At 49.7% G+C, this 25,676-nt stretch overlaps 1 protein-coding gene across 1 annotated transcript in view; it reads left to right on the forward strand.

Annotated features, from left to right (window-relative positions):
• Window positions 1-25,676, forward strand: part of DNAAF5 (dynein axonemal assembly factor 5) — a 47,155-nt gene that overhangs the window by 19,514 nt on the left and 1,965 nt on the right. Inside the window, exons 5-12 of the mRNA XM_055340248.1 lie at window positions 4,460-4,692; window positions 5,708-5,920; window positions 9,611-9,754; window positions 11,261-11,429; window positions 13,343-13,490; window positions 16,099-16,249; window positions 16,987-17,143; window positions 19,469-19,660. Of these exons, the coding sequence (XP_055196223.1) occupies window positions 4,460-4,692; window positions 5,708-5,920; window positions 9,611-9,754; window positions 11,261-11,429; window positions 13,343-13,490; window positions 16,099-16,249; window positions 16,987-17,143; window positions 19,469-19,660 (1,407 nt within the window). The remainder of the gene's footprint in view (window positions 1-4,459; window positions 4,693-5,707; window positions 5,921-9,610; window positions 9,755-11,260; window positions 11,430-13,342; window positions 13,491-16,098; window positions 16,250-16,986; window positions 17,144-19,468; window positions 19,661-25,676) is intronic.

Genomic DNA, 25,676 nt, shown 5'->3' on the forward strand with positions numbered 1-25,676 from the left:
TTATCAGAAATATACAAACAGACTTAGACACAAAGATGATCATCATAGTGTTAATTATAATACTGAGAAATTGGAAACACTCGAGTTCATAAATTATAATGTTCTGTTCTGTTAGCTACTTAAAATCATACCCTGGATTCCCAAGAATTCTTCTGGTGCAGCATTGAAAGGCACCAGTGATGGGAATGTTCTCTGCCTTCAGGACAGTGCCACTGGGCCATGTGTGGCTACTGAGCACTTGAAATGTGCTTAATGGGACCAAGAAACTGGATTGTGATTGATTTAAGCTCAATGAACTTTAGTCATGTAGCTAGCAGCTACCATGCTGGAAAGTGCAACTCTGGATCCTATCATGGGGTGGGGGGTAGTCAGTGTATCAAGTTTAGGAGACCACAGTGTGTGTCAGAGCTGTTCCACAGCCCTGGACAACAGTAAATGAGCAGGCATTGTCACTTGATTCGCAGAAACAGGCAGCAGCCCGATGTGGCTTCTGGGCCATAGTTTGCCGACTCCAGGTTTAAAGGAATATTATCATTTCTGCTCCATTAAATAGTACAGGAAAACAGGCCTCTAGACCTCAGAACACAGATATAGTAAGGCCATATGTTTCTTTGAAAATAGCTCATAGGCCCTACTGTCACCAGCTGCCCTGTGTCATGTCCTCTCATCTGACAGACTTTCCACAGTAGATACATTATCAGGAAGAAAAGTATTGTTTGTATGCTTTTGTCAAAATTATAACAAGTTCACTTAAACAGCCAACATAGAATCATTGGAACTAATTTTCTAATATAGCATAAAAGTAGAAAAGTAACAGGAAAAAAACTGAAAATTAGATCTTGTGGTATAAACTGTTGCTTTTGCTAAAACATACCTTTAAACTCTGACCTCTCATGATTTCATTTCTATCTCTAGATTTTTTTATTAAGAATTCTTAAGTTTCTATTTTAATTGCAGTGAATTAACATACAGTGTTATATTAGATTCAGGTGTACAATAGGGTGACTCAACACTTTATACATCACCCAGTGCTCATCACAACAGGTGCAGTCCTTCATCCCCATCTAATATGTCACCCATCCCCCTCCCACCTCCCTTCTGGTCACCATCACTTTGTTCTCTAGAGTTAAGAGTCAGTTTCTTGTTTGTTTCTTTTTTCCTCCCTTTGCTTATTTGTTTTGTTTCTTAAATTCCACATCTGAGTGAAATCACATGGTATTTGTCTTTCTCTGACTTATTTCACTTCACATGATAACCTCTAGTTCTATTCGTGTCATTGTAAATGGCAATATTTCATTCTTTATCGCTGAGTAATATTCTAATGTGTATGTATATGCATACATTACATTTTCTGTATCCATTAACCAGTTGGTGGGCACCTTGGGTGCTTCCGTAATTTGGCTATTGTAAATAATGCTGCTATAAATATGTGTGTGTGTCTCCCATTGAATTATTATTTTTGTAGGGTCTTTTGGTAAATGCTGGATAGCTCTATTTTAATTTTTTTTAATTTTTATTTATTTATGATAGTCACACACAGAGAGAGAGAGAGAGGCAGAGACACAGGCAGAGGGAGAAGCAGGCTCCATGCACCGGGAGCCCGAAGCGGGATTCGATCCCGGGTCTCCAGGATCGCGCCCTGGGCCAAAGGCAGGCGCCAAACCGTTGCGCCACCCAGGGATCCCCCCCTCTATTTTAATTTTTGAGGAACTTCCATACTGTTTCCAGAGTGGCTGCACCAGTTTGCATCCCCACCAACAGTGTAAGAGGGTTCCCCTTTCTCTGCATCCTTGCTAATGCCTGTTGTTTCTCTTCTTCATGCTAGTCATTCTAACAGATGTAAAGTGATAATCTCATCGTGGTTTCAATTGGCATTTCCTTGATAATGAGTGATGATGAGCATCTTTTCAGGTGTCTATTGGCTACCTCTATGTCTTCTGCCCATTTTTTAATTGGATTATTTGGGTTCAGGATCTTGAGTTTTATCAGTTCTTTATATATTTTGGATAGTAACTTAAAGTCAGAGATGTGATTTGTAAATATCTTCTCCCATTCCGAAGGTTACATTTTAGTTTCTGCTGTTTCATTATTAGTGTATGCAACAGGTTTCTGTACATCGGTTTTGTATTCTATGACTTTACTGAATTCATGTATCAGTTGTAGTAATTTTTTGGTGGTCTTTCGGGTTTTCTACATAGAGTATCATGTCACCTGCAAATAGTGAAAGCTTTACTTCTTCCTTACAATTTGAATGCCTTTTATTTCTTTTTCTTGTCTGATTGCTGTGGCCAGGACTTCCAGTACCATGTTGAATAAAAGTGGTGAGAGTTGGAATCCTTGTCTTGTTCCTGATCTTAGAGGAAAAACTCTCAGGTTTTCCCCATTGACTGTGTTAGTGGCGGGGTTTTCATAGATGGACTTTATTATGTTGCTGTTATGTTCCCTCTAACCCTACTTTGTTGAGGGTTTTTACCGTGAATGGATGTTGTACTTTGTCAGATGTTTTTTCTGCATCTGTTGAGAGAATCATATGGTCCTTATCCTTTCTTTTATTAATGTGATGTATCATGTTGATTGATTTGCAAATATTGAACCACCCTTGCAGCCCAGGAAGAAGTCCTACTTCATCATGGTGAATGAGGTTTGTTGTTGTTTGTTTTGTTTTTTTTTAGAGAACAGCAAGCAACATGAGGGGAACAGGGGGAGGGGCTGAGGGAGAAAGAAGGAGAATCTTAAGCAGGTTCTATGTCTAGTGTAGAGACCAACATGGGACTCAATCTTATGACCCTGAGATCATGACCTGAGTCAAAATGAAGAACCATATGCTTAACCAACCAAGCCACCCAGGGGTCCCATGAGTTTTTTAATATATTATTGGATTCAGTTTGCTAGTATTTTGTTAAAGATTTTTGTATCCATGTTCATCAGGGATATTAGCCTATAGTTCTCTTTTTTGTGTGGAGTCTTTCTCTGGTTTTGGTATCAGGGTAATACTGGCCTCATAGAATGAATTTGGAAGTTTTCTTTCCATTTCTATTTTTGGAATAGTATGAGAACAGAGTTTTGAATTTTAGTTATTTGACAAGCACAATCGGGGAGCAGCAGGGAGAGGGAGAAGCAGGCTCCCTGCTGAGCAGGGAGCCCAATTCAGGGCTTGATCCCAGGACCCTGAGATCACAACCCAAGGTAAAGGCAGATGCCCAGCTGACTGAGCCACCCAGGCACCCCTAGAGTTTGAATTTTTAAAATCAAACCTTTAATCAAAATCTTTGAACCCTTTTTTGTAGAAAGTGACAAACATTCTAAAATATATGGAAATGCAGAGACGTAGGGCATCCAGAACTTTGACAATGAAGAGCAAAGTTGAAAAGCTAACACTTCCTTTTTGAGAGAATCTACAGAGCAAGAACATAGTACTCCAGACTGTGTGGGGTCAGCATACAGACAGGCAGTGGGAGGGAGGTCAAGCATTCAGAATAGATGCCTACATAAGTGGACAACTGATCTCAGATAGGTTCCATGACAGTTCACTGGAGAAAGGATGTCTTTCAACATTGATCACTAAAAATAAACTTCAAAAACAATCTGATTTCTTAGTGGGCAGAAAGATTTTTTAGGGCACATCGCCAACAAAGATATAAATAAGCACATGAGAAGCTGCTCCATGTTATTAGAAAGTGAGCATGAAGCCACAGCAAGCACCACATATCCTGTCAGTGGCTTTCACTGAGGACTGGCCACTCAAGCACAGGTGAGGACACGGAGGAGCTGAAGTCCCTGCCCAGGTGTGGGGACATGACAGTACAGCCCCCTTGGGAAAACCGCTTAGCAGTTCCTTCAATCAAATGCCACCTTCCATGGAACCCAGGGGACACAGCCACAGGTACTCACCTGTGGGAGCAGCCACGGTATCCATATAGACTTACATGTGGTACTTGTCTCAGATTCTTTGGCAACAGCCCAGCCCAGGAAGGCATGCTGACCCACGATTGACCCTGGGATCATTGTGGGGAGAAGGGAGCTGGGCAAACCGAAGTGTGAACCACACAACTCTGCCCAGAGAGGGTCCGTCTGTAGTGACAGGAAGCAGATCGCAGTTGCCTGGGCAGGCAGAGAGCCCTGGGAGTGCTACAGGGGCACAGGAGGCTTTGGGCGTTGGGTGTATCTGCATCCTGATTACAGTGGTGGTTTACAGGTGTGTCCATGTGTCAAAACTTATCAGATTAGGCACTTAGTGTATTCTATTGTGTGTCACTTATGCCTCAGTCTGTACGAAAATTTGAAGCTAAATTAGAACAATGTGGCTTCATTTCTGCTCTCAGAGGTGGTTTACATTTTTAAGATTTCAAAATGAAACATGTAGGTGTCCCTTAAACCAGGGACACATGATGAATCAGCTTTCCCAGGATTCACGGAGGTTTTATTTGTGAACTTCCTGTCTTATTCTTTCTACCACCAGAGAATCGCCCTGTGTTGGGCTGTCGGGAGCTCGTCTTCAGAAACCTCTCCAAGATCCTTCCTGCCATCTGTCATGACATCACCGACTGGGTGGTAGGAACCAGGGTGAAGGCTGCACAGCTGCTGGCAGTGCTGATGCTCCACGCCGAAGACCACATCACGCAGCACCTGGAGGTTATCCTCAGAACCCTGCAGCGGGCATGTGCTGATGAGGACAGGGCTGTGGTCAGCAATGTGAGTTGCCTTTTACTGGTCACGTTCGTTGAGCTGTAGCTTATAAGGTATAATGTTCACCTATGTGAGGTCATTGTCTGCTGGTTTTGATCAATGTGAGCCGCCATAGAACTGCCACCACAGCTAAGATAATGTTCACGTCTCCCTGAGATCCCCTTGGGTCTTGGCATCCTCCCCACCCTCTGCCACCCCTACTCATGGGCCCATCAACCCAGATCTGTTTTCTCTCAACAATAGCAAGCGATGGCTCTGTACAGGTGGATTGCACAAGCCTGTCAGCCTTACCTTTGACACAGTTGTCCCTGCGAGTCTCACTTGGGCAGGGCACCTCCCTGGCTCTGGTGGCCCTCGCATGCCCACAGACTCCTGGCCCAGCATGTGACAACCGGCATCTTCTTGCTTGGTGGTGGCTGGTTCTCACTGCCACCCACCACTTGGCTAGCTGTTAGCATCACCACATGCATAGGTAGAAGCAGGTGAGCCTCAGCGGGGTTTCCTTGTCCTGTCTGCCCCATGAGCTCAGCTGGTGGGCACCTTTACTGAGCAACAGGCCATTGGACCTCACTCTGGATGCGCATGGGCATGCTCACTCCTGCCCAGAGGACATGTCATGGGGCCCATGACAGCAGCCTGGCACAGTGGGGGATATCCCTGTATTATGTCACTGGGGGATGTTGTATAAATGGAGTCATGCACTATGTATCCTTTAGAATTGGCTTTTTTCAGTCATCCTAATGCCCTGAGGCCCGCTGTTATGATGCAGAGTGGTGCCCACAGCATGGCACTGCCAGCATGTAGCCATTTGTTCTAACAAGCCTAGGTCACTGGCAGCACTTGAGGGGCATGAAGCCCTGCCAGGACTTGGCCCTTCTGGGAATCAGAACCCTGCAGAAGCTAAGGGCCAGGGGGACTTCCTGTTGCACACACACAAGGCTGGCTGTGGTGGGCTGGAAGTCCCACAGGCAGATGCACAAGTGCCCAGGGCATCCCGTCAGCCTCTTGCCTTCTCTCACAGTGCATCAGATCTGCAGAGCTGGTTGGAGTGTTCGTCAGCCCAGAAGTGTTTCTGAAGCTGATCTTGTCCGCGCTGAAGAAGTCACCCTCCCCCGCCGGCCTCCTGGTCCTCGCTTCTATCATCCGAGGCTGCCCTAGGGAGGCCCTCCAGCCACACTTGAAGGTCATTGCCACAGAGCTGGCCCAGCCCCATGTCTGTCAAGGATCTGAAAATGTAAGCTGTGGGAGGGGAGGCAGGCATCATGAGGTGGTCATGAGTGCATCATGAAGTTGACCCTCTACACAGGGAAGGTGGGTGGCGCCCCCTGCCTGAGGCTGTCAGTACATACCTGTTGATCATTATTAGTAGATAGGGCAAAGGTTGGGCCTGCGCAAGGCCCACGGCCAGGGTACCACCACTGACACCATCTTGTCTGGGGACCTGCCTACTTGCTGCCTCCTTCTACTCTGTCCAGTCAGCGGTCATTCATGTTAAAACTAAACACATGGAAATTGCAGGTCCTGCTTCATGCCAGCCACCTTCCATGTGCCCAGTGGCCACCGTGCAGGACAGTGTGGGATAGGGCGAGGGATGGGCTATCGGGCCACAGCGTCCCTTCCCACCCCCGCTCTTGGTCCTCAGCCTATCACCACGAACTGGCTCTTTACTTGTGTACCTCAGCATTGTCATCACGTGCTCAGAACAAGCAAGCAGATGGCTGGGAAATGGGTGTGGGATTCTGTACACAGTTACTACATACTCGCTTTATTCTACATCGAAGCAGTTTGGGTAGCTAGGCTTAATCGTTTGGAACAATTTATAATTGGGTGCAATTGAGAAAAAGATAAGGACTTTGTTTTTGTTTGGCTGTGACAGTCATTAGGTGTTGCCCTCCTGCTCCTCTGTAGGGAACGGGGGTCTGTGCCCCCTGATTGTCCCCTGTGGCGCAGGCCTGGGGACACCACTTGGGGCTGGCCCAGGCAGGGGTAGGGGACCAGCTATATCTTCTGGGACGGACGGGTGCTGGGACGCATCCTACTTGGGCTCAGTTGATCCTTCTCTGGCATCAGGTGACAAGGTGGTCCCATCACAGCTGCGAATCTGCTTGCAAGGTGGCATGAGACGTGGCAGGTGGGAGGTGGGGCTGAGGTCTCAGAGGGGAGTGTTGATGAGCCATTCTCCCTGACCCCGGTGCTTTCGACACGGTTCCCCTTTTCCAAAACCTGTTTTTAACATAATTGTCAAACCCACGTGAATTCTGCATTTTTACTCAGGGTGGTCTGGTAATGATTCTGATTCCTCTACATAGATTTGTGACCCAGATCTCTGTTTCCTGAAAGGCTAAATTTGAAATTTTGTGCACATGTTTAAATAGAGATCTACAAATTTTATGGGAAAGAAAATATTTCATATTTTAGCGTCATGTATAGAAAAATCTATTTTTTTAAGGTTTTATTTATTTGAGAGAGAGACAGAGATAGCAACAGAGCACATGAGTGGGGAGGAGATGGAGAATGGAGAAGCAGGTTTCCTGCTGAACAAGGAGCCCAACCCGGGCGGGACTCGACCCCACCCCAGGACCCTGGGATCATGACCTGAGCCAAAGGTAGACACTTTACCCACTGAGCTACCCAGGCACCCCTACAGAAAAATTTAATCCCTTAATCCATGAAGTTCAGATTATGTATTTGGCTCTTCATCTTCCAGAGGTTTTTTGAGGACGAATTTCTGCATTGATGTTGTTTTGTTTTGTTTTGTTTTCTGTAGGCTTCACACCCAGTGTAGAGCCTATTGTGGGGCTTGATCTCACGACCCTGAGATCATGACCTGAGCTGAAATCAAGTTGGTCTCTCAACTGACGGAGCCACCGAGTGCTCCTGTAGTGGTGTTTTAAACAGCATGATCATGCTTAGTGTCTCATCAGATGTGTTCCAGGCTCAGGCCAAGGAACCAGCCAGAGGGAAAACTGGAGATGCCCATTTCCTCACAGACTCAGACATTCAGCAAAGGGGATGAACACTCAAGTTTAGGCAAAGGCGCCAGATGCAGTCCTTTTTCCCCTGCAGCAGGAAGGAAACAGCATGAGCTTCCTGCCATCATTCCCCAGGAGCTGGGAGGACCAGCTGCTGACATCTTTTGAGAAAAAACTGAAGGGTAGAAACTCCAGCATCAACCAGACAGGCTCCCTAAGGGTGCATGCCGGCTGCTGCAGGGCCTGGTAGTGGCAGGTGCCTCCCCAGGTGTGTCTGGCCAGCGCCGCACCTGGGGCTAAGCTGAGGGAATCCGATCCTTTCCTTTGAAATGTTTGTTTTGTGACATGTAACTGAGCTGAGGAAATTGTTTGATATCGTAAGGGTAACTCATTTATTCCTGTTGAACAAACACAAACCATGATGAGTGCAGGGGCGTGGTCACCGTAGAAATGTCAGCCTCTAGCACTTTCTGCCATAAAGTTTCGACAACCTCAGATGACACTTTCAGGAGCAGGAGCTAAGATGTCATTTTGGAAACTCGCCTCCGCTGTGCCTTGGTCTCCCTCTTGAGGTGCAGGTGGAGGGGAGGGGAATATTCTCTGCTTTGATATAAACAAATCTGTGAATGCCAAGGCCAAGATTCCCAGAGATGGTGCCACACTTCCTACAGAAGGGCACATGTAGAAAAGCACGCAGCTCCTTGCAAGGTCCAGTGCACCCCAAGACAGCCAGCCTGAGCTGATGTTGGCATGCATCTCAGGAGCTGAGAGTGACGCTCTGTCAGTGGTTACTCTAGGCCGTTCTGGAGATTAGCTGAAACCATGTCCTCAGACACTTGGTGACTGTCCACCTAGGCCTAAAAGAGATCGGGGCATGGAACAAGTGAGAATGTGAATTAAACACTAGTCTGGCTTCCCAGGGTTGCTGCATGTGAGCAGCCAGGCAAGCGTGGACCACACTCCTCTGTGATCCAGCATGAATTCTTTGTTTGAACTCTCATGATTTATATCATTTGTGCTTGAGCCCAGAACTCCTCCAGAATTGCCTTTAGACTTGTTCCCATTAGTGAAACCGCCTGAGTGCACACCTCCTGCCCTCTGCGTCGTGCTCCTGTCCCATCCTCTCTGTCCTTTGTGAAACATGCATGAGGCACACATGGAGGGACGTATGAGAAGCACGGGGTGGGGCACGGGCGTTAAGGAGTTCTGCTCCACGGTTGATGAAGCTGAGGTCTGGGAGACGAGCGGCTGAGTAGACCTGGCTGAGGCACCCACTGTGTCACCCCCATCCATCAGGAGGCATGTCCTGAACCGCAGAACTTTTATTAACTTTTATTAAAACTTATTATTATAGAAAGACTCAGAAATGGTCAGCAGTAGAGAAAAGAGCAGAATGAGCCCCCGCATGCCCCCACCCAGCCTCTGCAGCCATGGGCTCTGGCGCGCCCATCCTGTCCACCGTCCTCCACCTTGTCTATTACCCTTGGGGGCAGGTTGGGAGGGATGGGTGTTTGCATGTGGATCCAAGATGCCCTGTTTCCCTTGTGAATTTTATGGGATGTGTGGCTCATGCATAAGACCTGCTTTAAACATTAACTGAGAGAACTGCTAAGCAGTTCTTTCTTGGGCTATGTTGTTTTCCCTGGAAAAGAAAACTGAAAGTTTTCCCATGAAAGAAGGCATTCCTGTGGTCCATGCTTTCTGATCCATGGCACTAGTGTGCTGTGTCCTGTCAGTGTGGGCTGTGGGGTGGGGGAGGCAGGAGGTGGGGAGAGCAAGTGCAGGGGGTGGTGTAGTAAGGGGGGCCCTGGGAGGGGGGCAGGAGCTGGGGGCTAGTGCAGAGGACAGAGGGTGGGGAGTGAGGGGTGTAGTAAGGGGAACCTGGGAGGTGTGGTAAGGGACAGGTGGGTGGGGGGAGGGCTGGCTCACAGTACTCCCTTTTTCCTTCATAGCTGCTTCATGGGGAGCACCTGCTGCTCTGCGTGCAGACTTTGGTTTCCGTGTGCCAGGAAGACTGCAGAGGATGCAGCTTGCAGCTCATGGAAGTGCTGGTGACCATCATGGCGCTCTCCGGAGCCACAGGCCTCGGTGACAAGGTAAGGCTACAGGGAAACCCCCACTTTGCTGTGTGGGTGATGGAGCTCATGCCTGGGAAGGTGCTCATCTGACCAAATGGAACCACCATCCAGAAGTCCTCCTGCTGTGGAAACTGAAGCCTCAGGCTCCCCTGACTCAGCTAACTAGCACAGTGGAGGACCATGTGGGACATTTGGGATGAGTCGCTCATGTTGTGGCCCTCAGGGGGTAAAGGATTCTAGAGAACCTGCAGCTGCCCGTTTATTGTCATGTCTCAGAGGGACAACAGCTACGGACAAGCAGGGCAGGAGCCCGTCCTCAGCTCCAGCCTGTGACTGACAGCCTATAGAGAAGATAGTGTCATAATCTCCCATCTCATCACAGGCCAGCGTTATAACATTATTTCTGTTTTCTCAGCTCTGGGTCTAAGCTTTGAAAATTCTTCTGATGTCCAGTTCTCCTTGGGCCTCAGGGACCATCTCCAGAAGAATGTGGTTCTCCCCCTGGTCCTCTCTCCACCCCCGTGGGCACATCTCTATCTGGGGATGATGTGCCTGATTGGAGAGGTGCCTGGGCACTTCATAGAACCTGTGCCCCATATCAAGGAGGCCCTCTGCCCTCCCTCTCCTTTCCTGGGCCTCTCAACTTTGTTTTGTTTGTTGTTGTTTTTTTTAAAGATTTTTATTCATTTGAGAAAGAGAGCATGAGTTGGGGAGGAGGGGCAGAGGGGGAGGGAGAAGCAGACTCCCCGCTGAGCAGGGAGCCCAATGCAGGACTCAATCCCAGGACCCTGATATCATTACCTGAGCTGAAGGCAGATAGTCAACCATCTGAGCCACCCGGGTACCCCCCACATTTTTGTCTTTAAAAGCCACTGTTCCACAGAGCACGTATCAGCAGGCAGCTCATCACCACAGGGCCACAAACAGTGCATGCATGGGACACAATGGAAGGAAGCTGGGCAGCTGTCAGGAGGCAGGCTGGGAGGTGGCTACAGACCTGTCTCCTGCCCCCCCCCAGAGGGTGGTTGTCTCAACTGGAAAGCCCAGTTGCAGGGTGACCTTGGGCCAGCATAGTTTTTGTCTGCTCAGTTCAGTGCCCTGCTGCCACCTTGCTCCCTGCTCCCTCACAGATCGGGCTGGCTGGCACCGGGCTCTCCCACCACAGTGGGAGCTGAGGACCCCAGAAGGGAGCGTCTGCCAGGAAGCTTGCTCTCCCTACGTGCCCCTGGCTTTGTGCAGAATGGGGGCACAGTGGCTGAATCTCGTAAATGCACGTCTGTCTGTTTTGTTACCTGTTGTGCACACGGCACTGACGCCATGTGCATAGTGGCAGTTAGATGAGCACCTACAGTCCTAGCCCCAGCAGGCACTCCAGGGGCTCCTCCTGTCATGCTTCCTCAACGATTGGGTGTTTGAGGTTGGCCTGGTCACTAGCCGCTCACATGCCTCAGTGGGTCTCGCTGTCTGATGATGAGGATGGGTCCCCCCCCAGGGCTTTCCCCAGCCTGTAACTCACACCTACAGGTTCAAGAGACCATGGATGCGCTGGCCACAGTGCAAGAGGTCAACAGCAGGCAGGACCTCTACCGAGAGCACATAGGCCCCCTTATGGAGTGGCTGGCAGCGACACAGAACGACTGGACTGTCCACTCCGTGGAGCTGCTGCAGCTCACCATGGTAGTCACCCATGCAGGTGAGTTCCCACCACGCCCAGGCTGGACCCAGGGGGCCACAAGCCAGCTGAGGTGGGGTGACTCATCTCTCCTGCCCATGGGAACCAGCAGTTTGAGAACCAAAATGTTAACTTTAAAAATGTCAAGAAGATTACTTTTGAAGACTTTATGTAACATGGCTGCTCAAAGCCTGCCAGGTGTATGGGTTTGATGTTAAACCTCAAATTTGGGCCTTGTCATGGCCTCTCATGTGGCCTGTGTTGAGATACACCTCAGCATCATTGAACTTAGTGCTGCATGGCCAACAGGTGTTCTGTGTGGGCCTCCCACCCATGCTTCCTCCCTGCCCTGTGGAAATCCCCCTATTGGACCAGCCCTGGGGAAGCTTTCACTGGAAAGCTTCTTTTTAAAAGATGATTCTTGAAAACAACAAAAATTACTTTCAGACCTGGAAGGGCAGTTTCTGTCCCTAAATTAGAAAGCCACCAGAAGCCACTTCCCAGTGCACTGGAACCTGCAAGCCTGCACACCGTTGAGGCTGATCAGGAAAAGCTGGGTTGTCGGCCACGTGCAGGAGGGGCGGGCAGTATGGGGGGTGGCATGGCTGCTCTGCACTTCTCCTTCAGTTAACCAAGTATTTTCTCAGAGTGTGAATACTGTGTATTTACACTCTTTGTTTGAAAGTATCCTGTTTGGTCTGGAGAGGTTCCTTTCCCAGTGCCCCACAACCCGCATGGTGCTGGCACACCCAGAGCACACCGGTCTATCCAGTCCTCAAGTACTTCCTGCTGGATCTCACATCTACCTGTTTCTTTGTACCGTTAGTGTTGACAAACACCCTGCAGGTTGGAGGAGTTTTTTTCTCATTTTTACAAAGAGCATTTAACAGACTTGACATGTTAGAAATAATGCATTTTTGGTGCACATATGGTAAAAGGGAGACCGTGATGTGCACAAGCTAGATGTGTTTTTACAGGAGGGGCAGGAAGACATTCAGTGACTCCTTTCTCCTCTTGCTTGTAAGCAGGAAATTGGTATCTTTCCTGAAAGATCCCACCTCCTCCAGTGAGAATTGTCTGAACATTGGCCTTCTGTGCGATGTCAAAGGAAAATAAACCACAGAGGGTGTGAGCAAACATTCGGTGCTCAGTCGTGCTGAAGGTATCCTGCTCCTGGGCCATATCGTCCCATCTAGTTTGTTTCTCTTTCTTCCCCAGACCCCACACCTGGCCTCAGGTCAACAAAGGGCTTTGCTTTTCCATCTTGTGGCTTTGACGCCCAGTTTGAGACAGAGGATCTGAGAAGACTCCAGTTGCTTTGCTTGTTTTTGGGCTTGTTGCAAACGGACAGGCACGTTGTGAGCAGGGTGGCTATGAGAGGCGCTATCAGTTGTACGGTGCTGCGAGGGCCTGCCTGGCTGGAGTGGGGGGCCACAGTGGCACTCCATGACCGTGTCCATGCAATCAGAGTGTGTGTCTACACCCCAGGGACTGTTTATTCCAATCACGACTCAGAGCATTTCCAGTACTGAAAATCATTCCTCATGTCTGAGGCCCTTGGTACTACAGGCGGACCTGCACCAGTGCTCTCGAGCAGCGCCTGAGAAAAGCGATGGCTGCCAAGTGTAGGGGCAAATATTAAACACCTTACGTGTTCTGAATAATTTATTTTGGTTGATCTTTAAAATATTGCTTGACTTGAATTTTTTTAAGTATCTGGGAAAATATAAGGAAATAGGAAGTTTCCATGTTGAATGATAAGCATGATTTGGGGGTTAAATGTTTTATAGTGACACCCATGATCCGGAAAGGAAAGGAAGGTGGTGGGACAGGGCGTGCTGACCCCCGCCTTCGGCACAGGTGCTGACCCTGCAGCCGTGGGCTGCTGTCCGTCTGTGAGCAGGAACCGTGGGAACCGGGTGTGTGTTTTCCAGGCCCGGCGCTGGGAGAAGTGCTGCCCCACCTCATGCCCATCCTCAGGAGCTGCCTCCAGCCAGCCAGAGACCCGCAGATGCGCCTGAGGCTCTTCTCTTGCCTGTCACGGGTGCTGCTGAATGCAAAGCAGACCGTCGACTCCCAGGGGTAGGTCTGCCTGGCCTCTGGCCTCTGTGGGGTCCTCTCAGACAGGAGCTGGGGTTACCCCGGGCTCTGGCGCCAGCCGCTCTCCCTGGGTAAACAGCCCTGCAATGAGAGCCCAGTCGGACAGACACAAAGGCAAGTCATTTTCGTGTGGCCGTTAAAATTCCATTGACTGAAGAGGTTTCAGGGAACATTAACTATTAATGGTTTATATATTAGCTGTTCTCACTTTTAGTAGTCTTTCGGTACCTTTCAAACCTAACAAAGAATGGATTGAATCACTGTTAGAAGATTCTGTCCATGAGAACTCTGAGGCAGCAAACACTGAAAGACCTCTAATGTGGCAGCTCTGTAGTGAGGGATGGAGAGCAGAGATGCTGGTGGGAAGGACAAGAGTGACCTAAATCTGTCGCAGGGCAGAGCTGGGTGCCATGGGGTGGAGTGGGCAGTGAGGCGTGAGGGGACCCCATCCCCTTAGAAGGAGCACGTCCATCAGGGCTGTGTCACTAACATGCTAGGACATTTGCTGTGGGCTCTGTCGGCCCATCAAACTGCAGGAATTCTGTTTCATGCTCGTCTGCACAAGGCTTCGAGCCTACAGTGGCCATAAAAAGAGACAAAGTGAGCCCTGGGAGCCCTCCCGACAGCAGAGGTCCACATGGATGAGCCCCAAGGGCGTGTGGACACAGGTCAGCTGGTGCTTCAGAGCCTGTGCTTCCCCACATCCTCTCCAGGGGCCTGAATGGCCCCCAGGCATGGGGAGCACTGGGGGTACATTGCTGACTCTATTCTGCCGAAACCTGTCCACTGGCCACCTGCAGGTCCCACTCAGAGTTGACAGAGCATAGGCGTTGAGAGAGCTGCCCTGGGTCCTTGGCCTCACTAATACCTGATGATAGTGCCACAGCGACAAGATGGGCTCCTCGGTTTGAGGAGTTGCCATTTTGGGGGGCTCCCTCCCCCGGACAGGGCTGCCCCTCCCACAGAACAACCCCAAGCTTGGACCCTGGGCACCGTCCCATCTGTCCTGGCCGACCCACTCAGGTTCCTTAATTGCTCTGGGCCGTCCCCACCCCCAGACATGCAGCCTCTGCCCTCCAGGGTGTCTATAGATGTGTGACAGGCCTTGCTGGCCACCACCTGGCTCCATCTGGTCCTCGAGGCTGACCAGGGACCAGGGAAGGGGTGACAAGGGTGGTAGGAGGTCCGTCTTCAGAGCACTGCCCACAAAGGTAGCTGGGGCTGAGGAGCAGGCACTCACGGTCTCCTGAGGTGGCATCAGTTCTGAGGGAAGTCTGGGCGAACCACCTATGTGTACGTCTTCATTCCAGCAAGGACCCACCTACAAAGCCGCATGCATCTTCTCATGCACAGGACAAGCCACTCCAAAAAGTCAGGTGCTTGATCTTCCTCCCTGATGTGTCACTGTTTTTCGGCACAAGTTCTGACTGACCCTGGCCACACATGAGGCCCCTGCCTGTATCCCCACAGCCGAGTGGCAGTCTGGCCAGTGCTCAGCCCTCCATTCTTATAGCTACCTTACCTGGACGCTCAGAGGACAGGACTCAGGGTTAGGTCCTTCTGAAGAGACTCTTGTGAATCACTTTGCAAGAAGCAGCAGCTCCTTGCATAACAGTTAAAGCACATTGAAAACCTAATCTGTGTGTCTGTGTGTCTGTGTGTGTAGACCATCCAGAATCAGATTTGCTCCTTTGCCTGCATCGCTGGTTCTGGGATGCCCCCTGCTGGAAGCAAACAGGTGGAGCCTTATCAGAAAGTTGGGTTAGTCGGGGATGAGGCTGGAGACAGACCAGAGGGATGGCGCAGGATGCAAGGAGAAGCAAGGGTGCCATGGAGCTCGGGCTCCCCCCAGAGGCTTTACCTTTTCAGTATTCAAGAGCAGCTGGTATTGGGACACAAGCCACCTTTGAAATATGCTTTGGAATGAAATAACTTGAATTATTTGTTGAACCAAACAGGTTTTGATGTAATGGTGAAGGCACAGTGGGATTCATTAGGACACTCAGGTGCCCCTCTGTGCAGCTCCTACTAAGGTGCCCAGAGTGTGGCTCTGCAGCCCTGAGCTGGCCAGGCAGAGTGGGATATGTGAGTTCACCATCCAGATGATGTGCCCTTATTACTGGTGGGAACATCTATGTCTCCATGAGCTGCAGCACTCAGGCCCTGGGTGCAGACCTGCAGTGCTCTCCCCTTGGGTGGAGGGGAGCGTGCCCACAGGGGACAGTTAGGCGTGTGTGTGTGTGTGTGTGTGTGTGTGTGTGTGTGTGTGAGAGAGAGAGAGGTGGCCACACCTACAAGTGACTTTGCCAGCCTGGTCAATGTGCCTGGTAACTTCCTACCTCCTCTTTCAGAGGCAAGGGGAAAGACTGACAAAGCCCTGTAGCAGAGGGGTGGGGGCACCCTAGAGGCTCAGAACCTCTGAGTGGCCCCAGCAGAGGCTGGGAGGAGTTCTAGAAAGCCACCAGCTCTCCCTCTAGCTGCCTCCTCCCCTGCAGGGCACCTGCCCCAGGGAAACCTTTGCGCCCTGGTTCAGGTTTCCCCTCAGCCTGGCTCCCTTGTCTTTACCTGTGCTCCCATGTTTCCACCCCAGGCAGTTCCACCACTACCTCGACACTGTGACGAAGGACATCCTGGTCCCCAATCTGCAGTGGCATGCAGGGAAGACCGCCGCAGCCATCCGCACGGCAGCTGTGTCCTGCCTCTGGGCACTCATCAGCAGCGAGGTCCTGTCAGAAGAGCAGGTGGGGTTCCCAAGGGCACCTGCCCAGGGGAGGAGCACGTGCATGCAGTGGCCAGACCCTGCTTTCAGCAACCCACAGAGGGGAGGGAACATGGGGGCTGCAGGCGAGGGCAGAGCACAGGCTGGTGTGACCCGCAGCATTTGGTGTTCTGATTATCTGGGGGTTTTCAGAGGTTTACATATTAAATGTTACTCTTTGCAGAGCAGAGAATGTAACCACAGGAACCTAACTGAGTTGGGCAGATGTTGGGGTTTATGAGTTACTGTGATTCCTACCTGCAGTTGACATGGGGATCAGGGACGCAGGGGCAGCAGTGTGAAAGCCTTGCTGTCACTGCTTAGCCCCACGTCTGCCATGCCTGGCCAGGGGCTTGCCTACTGTGTGAGCTCTACCTCCTGGTACACTCAACTGCCATGATCAGAGTTACAATGTCCCCTGAATTTTGTAGGGCACAATAGACAGCCATTCTAGTGAATAGCAGACTCTGTAGGATTTATGTCTAAGACTTTGTGAATAATGAGTTTATCAACTCACCAATTTAAACAAGATTGTTCAAGTCATCTAGATTTTAAAATCAAGGTTCCAGTTTTCTTATGTAAAAATTTCACAGTAGCATTCCAGACTCCTCTCTGTATGAGAGGCAGGCACCTTCCATGACAGGCAGCATGTACACACCACATGCAGTGTCGTTGCTGGGCTGGGGTCCGTCACCAGCCCCTCTTGTCTTCTCATTGCAGATACAGCAAGTGCAGGAGACACTGATGCCGCATATTCTAACCACCTTGGAGGAAGATTCTCAGATGACTCGATTAATTTCGTGCCAGATCATTAACAGATTTCTAAAATCCTCCAGTGGCATCATTGATCCTGATAAGTTCATCAGGATTTACCCTGGTAGGACATCTTTCTTTCCTAAACCTCATGTGTCTAGTTATCTGGTGGCTGTTTCTTTTATAGGGAAACTAGAAACTGCTCCTTTGACCTCCGGTCAGGTTGATGCTGCGTCCCAAAACAGCCATGACAGAGGAACCATCAGTGGGTAGATAGTGTAGCACAAGAAACAAGGAGGCGTGTGCCCAAGATTTGGGAGTGCGGCCCCACGACCTGGCAGGGATCCCTTGAGGTGAGGGTGGGCACACAGCCATGCCTCAAATCCCACATTTTCACCCCTCTGGAGCCCAGGCACTGCACAATCTCAGACGAAGGAGCAGACTAGTGGATGCGGAGGGTCCGTAAAACACCAGGAAACCCTAGCATGGAGAATGGCAAGTACCCCTGTTGCTGGAGGGGAGTGGTGAATTCTAGAACCCACCTCCAAGTTCAAACAGAAATGTAAACAGAAACCGAGATGCGACTGAGAAAGAGCCCAACAGACCTTCTAGAAATGCTGCTGGTAGACTGTAGTGAGGGGCCCTGCGGAGACTAAGGAGCAAGGTTGGCACTGGGTGTGGCCTGCAGGCTCTTGATTCCTGCCTGGGCCCTGGCCACACAGTGGAGCCTCAGCACCTGTACTTTCCCTGGGCTGCAGCAGGCAGTGATTCTAGAAGGTGGTCTTAAGAATTCCTGGAAGTGAGATTCAAAGCAGGGGCCACTGGATGCAGGAGACCAAATGTGGCAGAGATGGGATTTGTGAGCTGAGTCCATTCGGGTCACCGTGAGGGGAAGAGGTGCAGGCTGTGCACGCGGAGCTCCAGAATGAGTAGCAAACAGACGGCCAACATCAGAAGAGGTAGTGGCTCAGAATGTTCTGGAAATGCAGTGCATCTTGATGAAATGCAGAGTCAAAGTCACCTTTCCCATGTGTTCTTTCAAGTTTGTTTTTGCTTTTGTATTTACTTCTGTGGCAACAAACATCTTATTCCTATTTCTATCTGTGAACAAATCCAGGCCAGTGTGGTTGCTGCCTGTCAGGACTCATTGGGATTTTGCTCACTTTTTAAAACAAAAGCCAGTGAAAATGTTGCTCATTTGGGGGCATTTGGGGATATTTTAATTATAATAGGATTTCCTCGAGCAGGCTCCTTTATTTTGTGGCACCAGTTCTGTGCTCCTGGCAGTGATGTGTTTACAGAAGCATTGCCTGCTTGGCTGCAGAGGGGAGGACGTTCTAAGCTGCTCCCTCTAAGACCTTCCTGACAAGCCCCATACAAGCTATCCTTTCTTCTTGAACTAGCAGTTGCACATCATGGCGGACCTCAGATAATCACAAAAGTGAATTTCCAAGCCACCTCTTCTGCTTAAAACTAGAGGCTTAGGAGGCACCATCCCAAAGTTGGCCTGAGCTGGCAGGAGCAAGGACATGGCAGGAATCCCTGCAAGAGGCACGGGTGATGTGCCCTTCTCATTGGCTGTCCCAGGACTAGGGGAGGTGGTGCTGGTCTCTGCAAGGTTTTGCAAACATGCGTGCTTCCATGAGGCTCAGAATCCTTAGAAAAGGGCACCTCTGTGAGTTAATGCCCATCAGGAAGCCAAGAGCCACATGCACAAATGTGTAGAACAGCACAGGCCCACGGTCCTGCATACCTACGTCTGGTGGATAGGCCGCCTGCCATTGTGGGGCCACTGCCCTGCTCCCCACCAACATCCACCTCCTGCCTGCTCATTCTGTACCCGAGTGACTGCTGAGTCTCCAGAGACACCCAGCCACAGGGCCAGAGATTTCTTGTACTTTGGGGTGAGAAACGTTTATGTTTGATAAAAACCTCACCTGTGAACAGTGAGTTTCTACCCACAGGAGAAATGCTTACTGCGTTCAGCAGCCAAGTGGTCCAGCCCCAGAACTCAGCAGAAACAAACCAGACACAGGTGTTGGCTCTCATCATCAGGCCCTGAGTCTGTCCCCAGAGTGCGCAGTGTGTCGGGGTAAAGAAGGGTCTGCCCATCAAGGGGACAGGACAGCCAGGGTGTGATGCTTGCGGTGACAGACTCTTGAGCATCTCGGAGCCACAGAGGCCCGGGGCTGCCTTGCAGGTGAGGAGACAGGTACAGAGCAGCTCAGGCCTGCCTGCACATACGGCACAAGGAGGGCCAGGTTCTCCTCTGCCTGCCCTGGCCAGTGTGGTCCAGTGGTCCTGGGAGCTGCCCCCAGGCCCTTGAGTGTGAGCACTAGTCTCCCCACAGGACATGGGGTTCCCAGGGCCCAAGGGTGAGTGCCCCCAGCTCTGGGGTCAGTCCCTGCACTGGTCGCTGTCTCACTGTCCTGTCTGGCCCTCCCTCTAGAGCTCCTGAAGCGTCTGGACGACGTTTCCCATGAAGTGAGGCTAGCTGCCACCTCTGCCTTGGTCACATGGCTGGCGTGTATCAAGAATGATGATGGGAAGTCCTACTACCAAAGCAACATTCAGTTCCTGTACAGAGAGCTCCTTGTGTACCTCGATGACCCGGAGAGCGCTGTCCAGGATGCGGTGTTAGGTAGGTGTGGTGTGACATGTGGTTGGTTCTAAAACCTGCCTTGAGTCCATGGACCCGGCTCTTGGCAGCTGAGTAGCATGATTGGTCTCATGGGGCAGCAGATCCACGGCCTTGGGAGCCCTTGGACTACCAGTCCCAAGGGTTTTGTCCTTGTAGGTTACAGCCTGTGTTATTTGCTAGAAATTGAAGTTGAGAAAAATCTTGGATATTAACTTGGTTAGGGTAACAAGTTTGTTGTATATTAACATAAATAACATGGTTTTAAGAGAGATCTTTTCCAAAACAAAATAAGGAGCAAGAAGAGTGGCGTTGTTTACCTTTTTGTGAATCTCGATGGCAGACTGCTAGGTGTTCACAGCTTCTGCATTCTGTCAGCCATGATAGGTGGTGTTGGGTAAGGTAATGAAGGAAATCCAGCCTCGGGCAGGTACACAGCTGGAAGAGAGGAGCTGTTTCAGATAACTGCGGGTGTGCTTTGATACTGCCCCAAACTGGATAGGTGGTTGTTCCCCGGAGGCCACCCAGAGGGTGGACCCTGGTAACAGTCGTGCCTAATGGTCCATCCTGCTTGGGAAACCTGCGTCAGCCATAGAATTGGGGGCATCATCCTGAGTCAGGCATGTCCAGTCACGTTTGTCAGCGTCAAGCTCAGAACAGCCTCAGAAAGAAAAGCTTACGGAAGCTGTCCAGTGTACAGTGGCGGGAACATGGGTCTTATAGTTGCAGTTTCTGCTAGAAAGCTTAAATCTATCGTTGGCCACAAATGCTGTCACTTCACTGATTTGTGAGCAAAGGTTCTGCTGGGTACCTGAGTAGGACTATCCTGAGTTCGTTCCTTGTTTGTTGGGTGGTTGTTTCTGGTAAAAGCAGCATCCTGGGGACCCAGGCACACCCCCGCTGTGCCCTCACGTCACCACAGGATGCCTGGACGGTGGGCCCAGCAGACACCGGGGAGCAGGGGCTTCCGTGTAACCCCTGGAGCAGCTACAGGGAGTGTAATCCAAAGAAGTATAGGTAAAATGTCCATAAATAGGTTTTAGGGTAGAATTCTAAAAAACATTACAAAACCCAAAAGAAGTCAAGGAATGAGGATGGAAAGAACACAGAAACAGGACAAATAGGAAACAAACAGACCAAATCCAGCCTCAGCTGCAGTCTTGTTTAACATTAATGAGCCAGACGTTCCAGTTAAAAGGCAGATGTTGTCAAGTTAATAAAGAAATCACAACTTAACTCTAAATTAATGAATTAAATTAAAATTTGGGTGCCTGAGGACTGAGTTAGTAAAGGAATTCTTACTGTCTGACTGAAGACATTTTTTTTTTTAAGATTTTATTTATTCTTGAGAGACACAGAAAGGGGGGGCGGTAGCAGAGACACAGGCAGAGGGAGAAGCAGGCCCCATGCAGGGAACCCGACATGGGATTCTATCCCGAGTCTCCAGGACCACGCCCTGGGCTGAGCCACCCAGGCTGCCCTACTGAGGACTTTCTTGAGGGAGCTTGCCAGGCGATGGTGGTTGCAGAAGGCTCATGGACCCCACAGCCTCCTAGCCCTTGCTTTGTGCCATGCAGTGAGCAGACAGCCAGCCTGGGGGTGTCTCAGACACAGCTTGGCTCCCAGACCCCTGAGTCCTCCAGGGACCCTCACACACAAAGAGCCTCCACCTCAGGCCATCACAGGTGGGAGTGGGTGACGGTGCAGCACATTTGGATAGCCGGGTGGTGTCTCCAGGCACCAGCAGCTGGAGGACACACCAGCGTCCTGGCTCCACTCCCGTACCCAGTGCATGTAGGGGGTCTGGGTCACTCGGCCCAGTTCTCACAGACCCCACATCTTGCCTTCCTCTCTCCTCCCTCTCTCCAGCAAGACAAATAATGAGTTTTGTCAGTCTTCCCTAGCAGGCAGCCTGGTTCCCACCAGAGGCTAACTGTCCAATACCCGAGGGGCAGTGTGTGCACCGCGCCTCCTCCGCCTTCCAGACGTGGCATGACTCGTGACGGCGCAGGCGTCAGGGCAGACTCACTCCACTGCTCCTCTGCTTGCAGCCTCTGGGCCTGCCCCACCGACCTCGGGGGTGCTCACAGCAACTCCAACCCCTGGAACATCAGCCCCATAGCCAGTCAGCTGTGTTTGCAGTCCTGCGTAGACAGGCCCCTCTCTCACACAGATGACTGGCTTTCCCCTCGGGGGCTCCCCTCAGCCCCTCATGCTTCCTGGGCCTCCTGCCTGATGACCTTGCTTCGTCCCACTGACAAGGTAAAACTCCTACACATCCTCTCCCGCAGCCAGTCCCACGTGCCCTCTAACTCCCAGAGCCACTCCCATCATGGTGCCCATGAGCCTTGCTGCCAATAGCAGCCTGCTGCTTGGGCCTCTCTTCACCTGCATGCACTCCACAGGGCTGCTGGTTACCACCTCCTTGCTGTGGCCTCCAGGATGCCCTGGCTTCCGGGTTTCCTCTGTCCCTCTGGCCACTGTTTCCCTCTGCACCCACTGTATTGGTGACCTCTCCATGGCCTCAGACACCACCCATGTGCTAGTGGCTCCCAGACTTAACATCTGCCCCAAAACATCTGCCCCAAACTCTAGTGCGGAGGTGCTCAGAGGGCACGAGGGTCTGCTGGCATGGCAGCCACAGCATGTAGGCCAAGCCCAGGACAGCGCCCCCATTTGCCAACCCTGCTCCCCCTGCTGTGTCCCCATTCCCACCAATGGCCATGCCGCCCTCCTTGAGCATTAAGCAGGACCATCAAGGGGACTCCGATGACCCCCTGAGTCTGCTTGCCTCTGTCCAGCTCCCTTCCCACCCAGAGTTCAGCAGTCACCAGCCCAGTTACCATGATTATCACCTGTAACAACACTGCTTTCCTTCTTTGTTCTGATTGTCGCCTAATATGTCCACAGCATCTGGCACATAGAAGGCTTACAGCTGGTGTTTGTTGACTGAATCAGCATCAGTAAATGTAAGAAGAGAATTGATCATTTTTGTAAGCCAGTTTATCTGCTATTGCAAAACCTGTTTCTAAGGCCAAAATGTCACACAAACATCACCCTCAGAGATTTTGAGAGACTTTCCTGATCTGCCAACAACTCCAAGAAAATTATTTGAAGTTATTTTTGTCTACACTGTGACTGTTGTGTACTAATCTAGCATCATCAGATGAATTTAAAATGCTGTAATAACTCCTCAGTTAAAACTATTTTTTTAGAGTGGTCTTCGGGTCAAAATAAGGGGAAGGTACAGAAATTTTCCACATACCTGTTACCCCCACACACAGCATCCCACCACCCCAGGTGGTGCATCTGTCACTATTGAGGACCCACTCAAACACGTCAGCACCACCCAGAGTCCACTGTTCACATGAGGGTCACGCTGGGTCACGTGCATCCCATGGGTTTGGACGAATGGATGACACAGATCCACCATTACAGAACTGTACAGAGTAGTTTCGCTGCCCTGTGTGCCTGATGGTCTTGCACGCACACCCCACCCTGATAGCCCCTGGTCTTTTACCCGCAGCACAGTCTGGCCTTTTATAGGATGTTACCAGGTTCAAATCCTACAGAACAAAGGCTAAAGGCTGTTCAGATTGGGTTATTTTACTTACTAATACACATGAAAGGTGCTTCCATGTCTTTTCACAGCATGATAGCTCATGTGTTCTTAGCACTGGATAGTAATCTGTTGTCTAGATGGACCACAGATTACCCATCCAACTAAAGAAGGACAGCTTGGTTGCATATAATTTTTGGCAACTATGGAAAATGCTGCTTTATGTATATGTGTGCAGGTTTTGTGTAGACATAAGTTTTCAGCTCTTTTGAATACCAAGTAGCTGGGCAGCCCGGGTGGCTCAGCGGTTTAGCGCCGCCTTCAGCCCAGGGCGTGATCCTGGAGACCCGGGATCGAGTCCCACATCAGGCTCCCTGCATGGGGCCTGCTTCTCCCTCTGCCTGTGTCTCTGCCTCTCTCCCTCTCTCTCATGAATAAATAAATCAAATCTTAAAAAAAAAAAAAAAAAAAAGAATACCAAGTTGCACAATTGCCGGATTGTATGTTAAGAGAATATTTAGTTTTGTAAGAAACTGCCAAACTGTCTTCCTAAGTGGCCTCACCATTCTGCATGGCCACCAGCAACCTGCTACTCCACATCCTTGCTGCATCTGGTGATAGTATTGTGGATTTTGGCTGTTCTAACAGATGTGTGGTGGTGTCGTCTTGTTGTTTTGACCCACATTTCCCTGAGGACACATGACGTGGAGCTTCTTCTCAGATGCCTGTTTGGCCTCCGTATCTCTTCCTTGGTGAGGTGTCATTAAGGTCTTCACATTTTTTACTTACATTGTTTTCATATTGAGTTTTTGGAGCTCTTCGTGTATTTTGGATAACAGTCCTTGATCAGACGTGTCTTTCGTTAATATTTTCTCCTGATGTATGCCTTGTCTTCTCAGTCTCTTGATGTTGGCTTCTTGCAGAATGGAAATGTGTAATTTTAATGACATCCAGCTTATCAGTTATTTATTTTGTGGATAGTACCTTTGGTATTGTGTCTAAAAGATACTGCCACACCTAAGGTCCCTGGGTTCTCTCCTGTGTTCTCTTCCAAGAGTCCTGTGGTTCTTGCAGTTTTATATTTAGGTCTGTGATCCCCTTGGGAGTTAATTTTTGTGAAGTATGTAAATTGTGTGTCTAGGTTCTTTCTTCCTTTTTTGTTTTCCTATGTACGGACATCTACCTATTCGAGCACCACTTACTGACAAGACTTCTTTTGCCCCACTGCCTCACCTCTGCTCTGTTACCAAAGGTCAGATGACCATGGTTCTATGTCTGGGCTCTCCGTTCTGCTCCATCGATCTGTTTGTTCTCTCAACAAGACTACGCTGTTGAGTACTATGGTTTATGGGAGGTCTTAACGTCAGTTCTCCAGCTGTTTTGTTCTCCTTCCATGCTGCATTGGCTCCTCTGGGACTTTGGCCTCTACATACAGATTTGAGATTGAGGTGGTGGATATCTGCAAAATAACTTGCTGGGACTCAGATTGCAATTGCCTTAAATCTACAGCTCAAGTTGGGGAGGACAGACATCATGACGATATTGACTCTTCCTGTCCATAAACATGGGCTCTCTACACTTAATACATTTTATTTTCTTTTATTTATATATTACCTCTGTTTATTTGTATGCTACTTATTGCACTCACCAGGACCTCCAGTACAATGTTGAGAGGGAGTGGTGAGAGGGACATCTTTGTCTCATTTGGCAGCTAAGTGGAAAGCTTTGAGTGCCTCACCACTCAGTATGACTTTAGCCACAAGTGTGTTTATAGATACTCTGTTGTATCGAGGAAGTTCTCTATTCCTAGTTGGCTGACAGTCTTTACCATAAATGGGCACTAGATTTTGTCAAAATACTTTTCTGCATCTATTGATAAGATCATGTGATTTTCTTTCTTCTTTTTTAAAGATTTTATTTATTTGACAGAGAAGGAGAGAATGAATAAGAGAGAGCATGAGCACGGTGAGGGGAGGGGCAGAGGGAGAAGCAGACATCCCCTTAGCAGGTAGCCCAACACGGGACTTGATCACAGGACTTGATTCCATGACCTGAGACAGGCAGACACTTTACTGAGCCACCCAGGCACCCTGATCATGTGATTTTCTTTTTCAGCCTATTTATGGCAATGGATTACATTAATTGATTTTGAAATATGGGACCAGCCTTGTGTACCTGGGATAAACCCCACTTTGTTTTCACACATAATTCTTTTTATACATTGTTGGATCGATCATACTTGCTACTATTTTTTTTTGAGGATTTTTGCATATGTATTCATGAGAGATAATGGTCTACAGTTTTCTTATATAATGTCTTTATCTGGTTTTGTATTGAGGTCATGTTGGCCTCGTAGAGTTAGGAAGCTTCCATCTTCTAGGAAAGAATGTAGAGAATTGGTGTAATTTCTTCTTGAAAGTTTGGTAGAATTCACCACTGAACCCATCTGGGGCTGGTGCT

This window comes from Nyctereutes procyonoides, unplaced genomic scaffold (assembly GCF_905146905.1).
Source record: "Nyctereutes procyonoides isolate TBG_1078 unplaced genomic scaffold, NYPRO_anot_genome, whole genome shotgun sequence".
Taxonomy (NCBI): domain Eukaryota; kingdom Metazoa; phylum Chordata; class Mammalia; order Carnivora; family Canidae; genus Nyctereutes; species Nyctereutes procyonoides.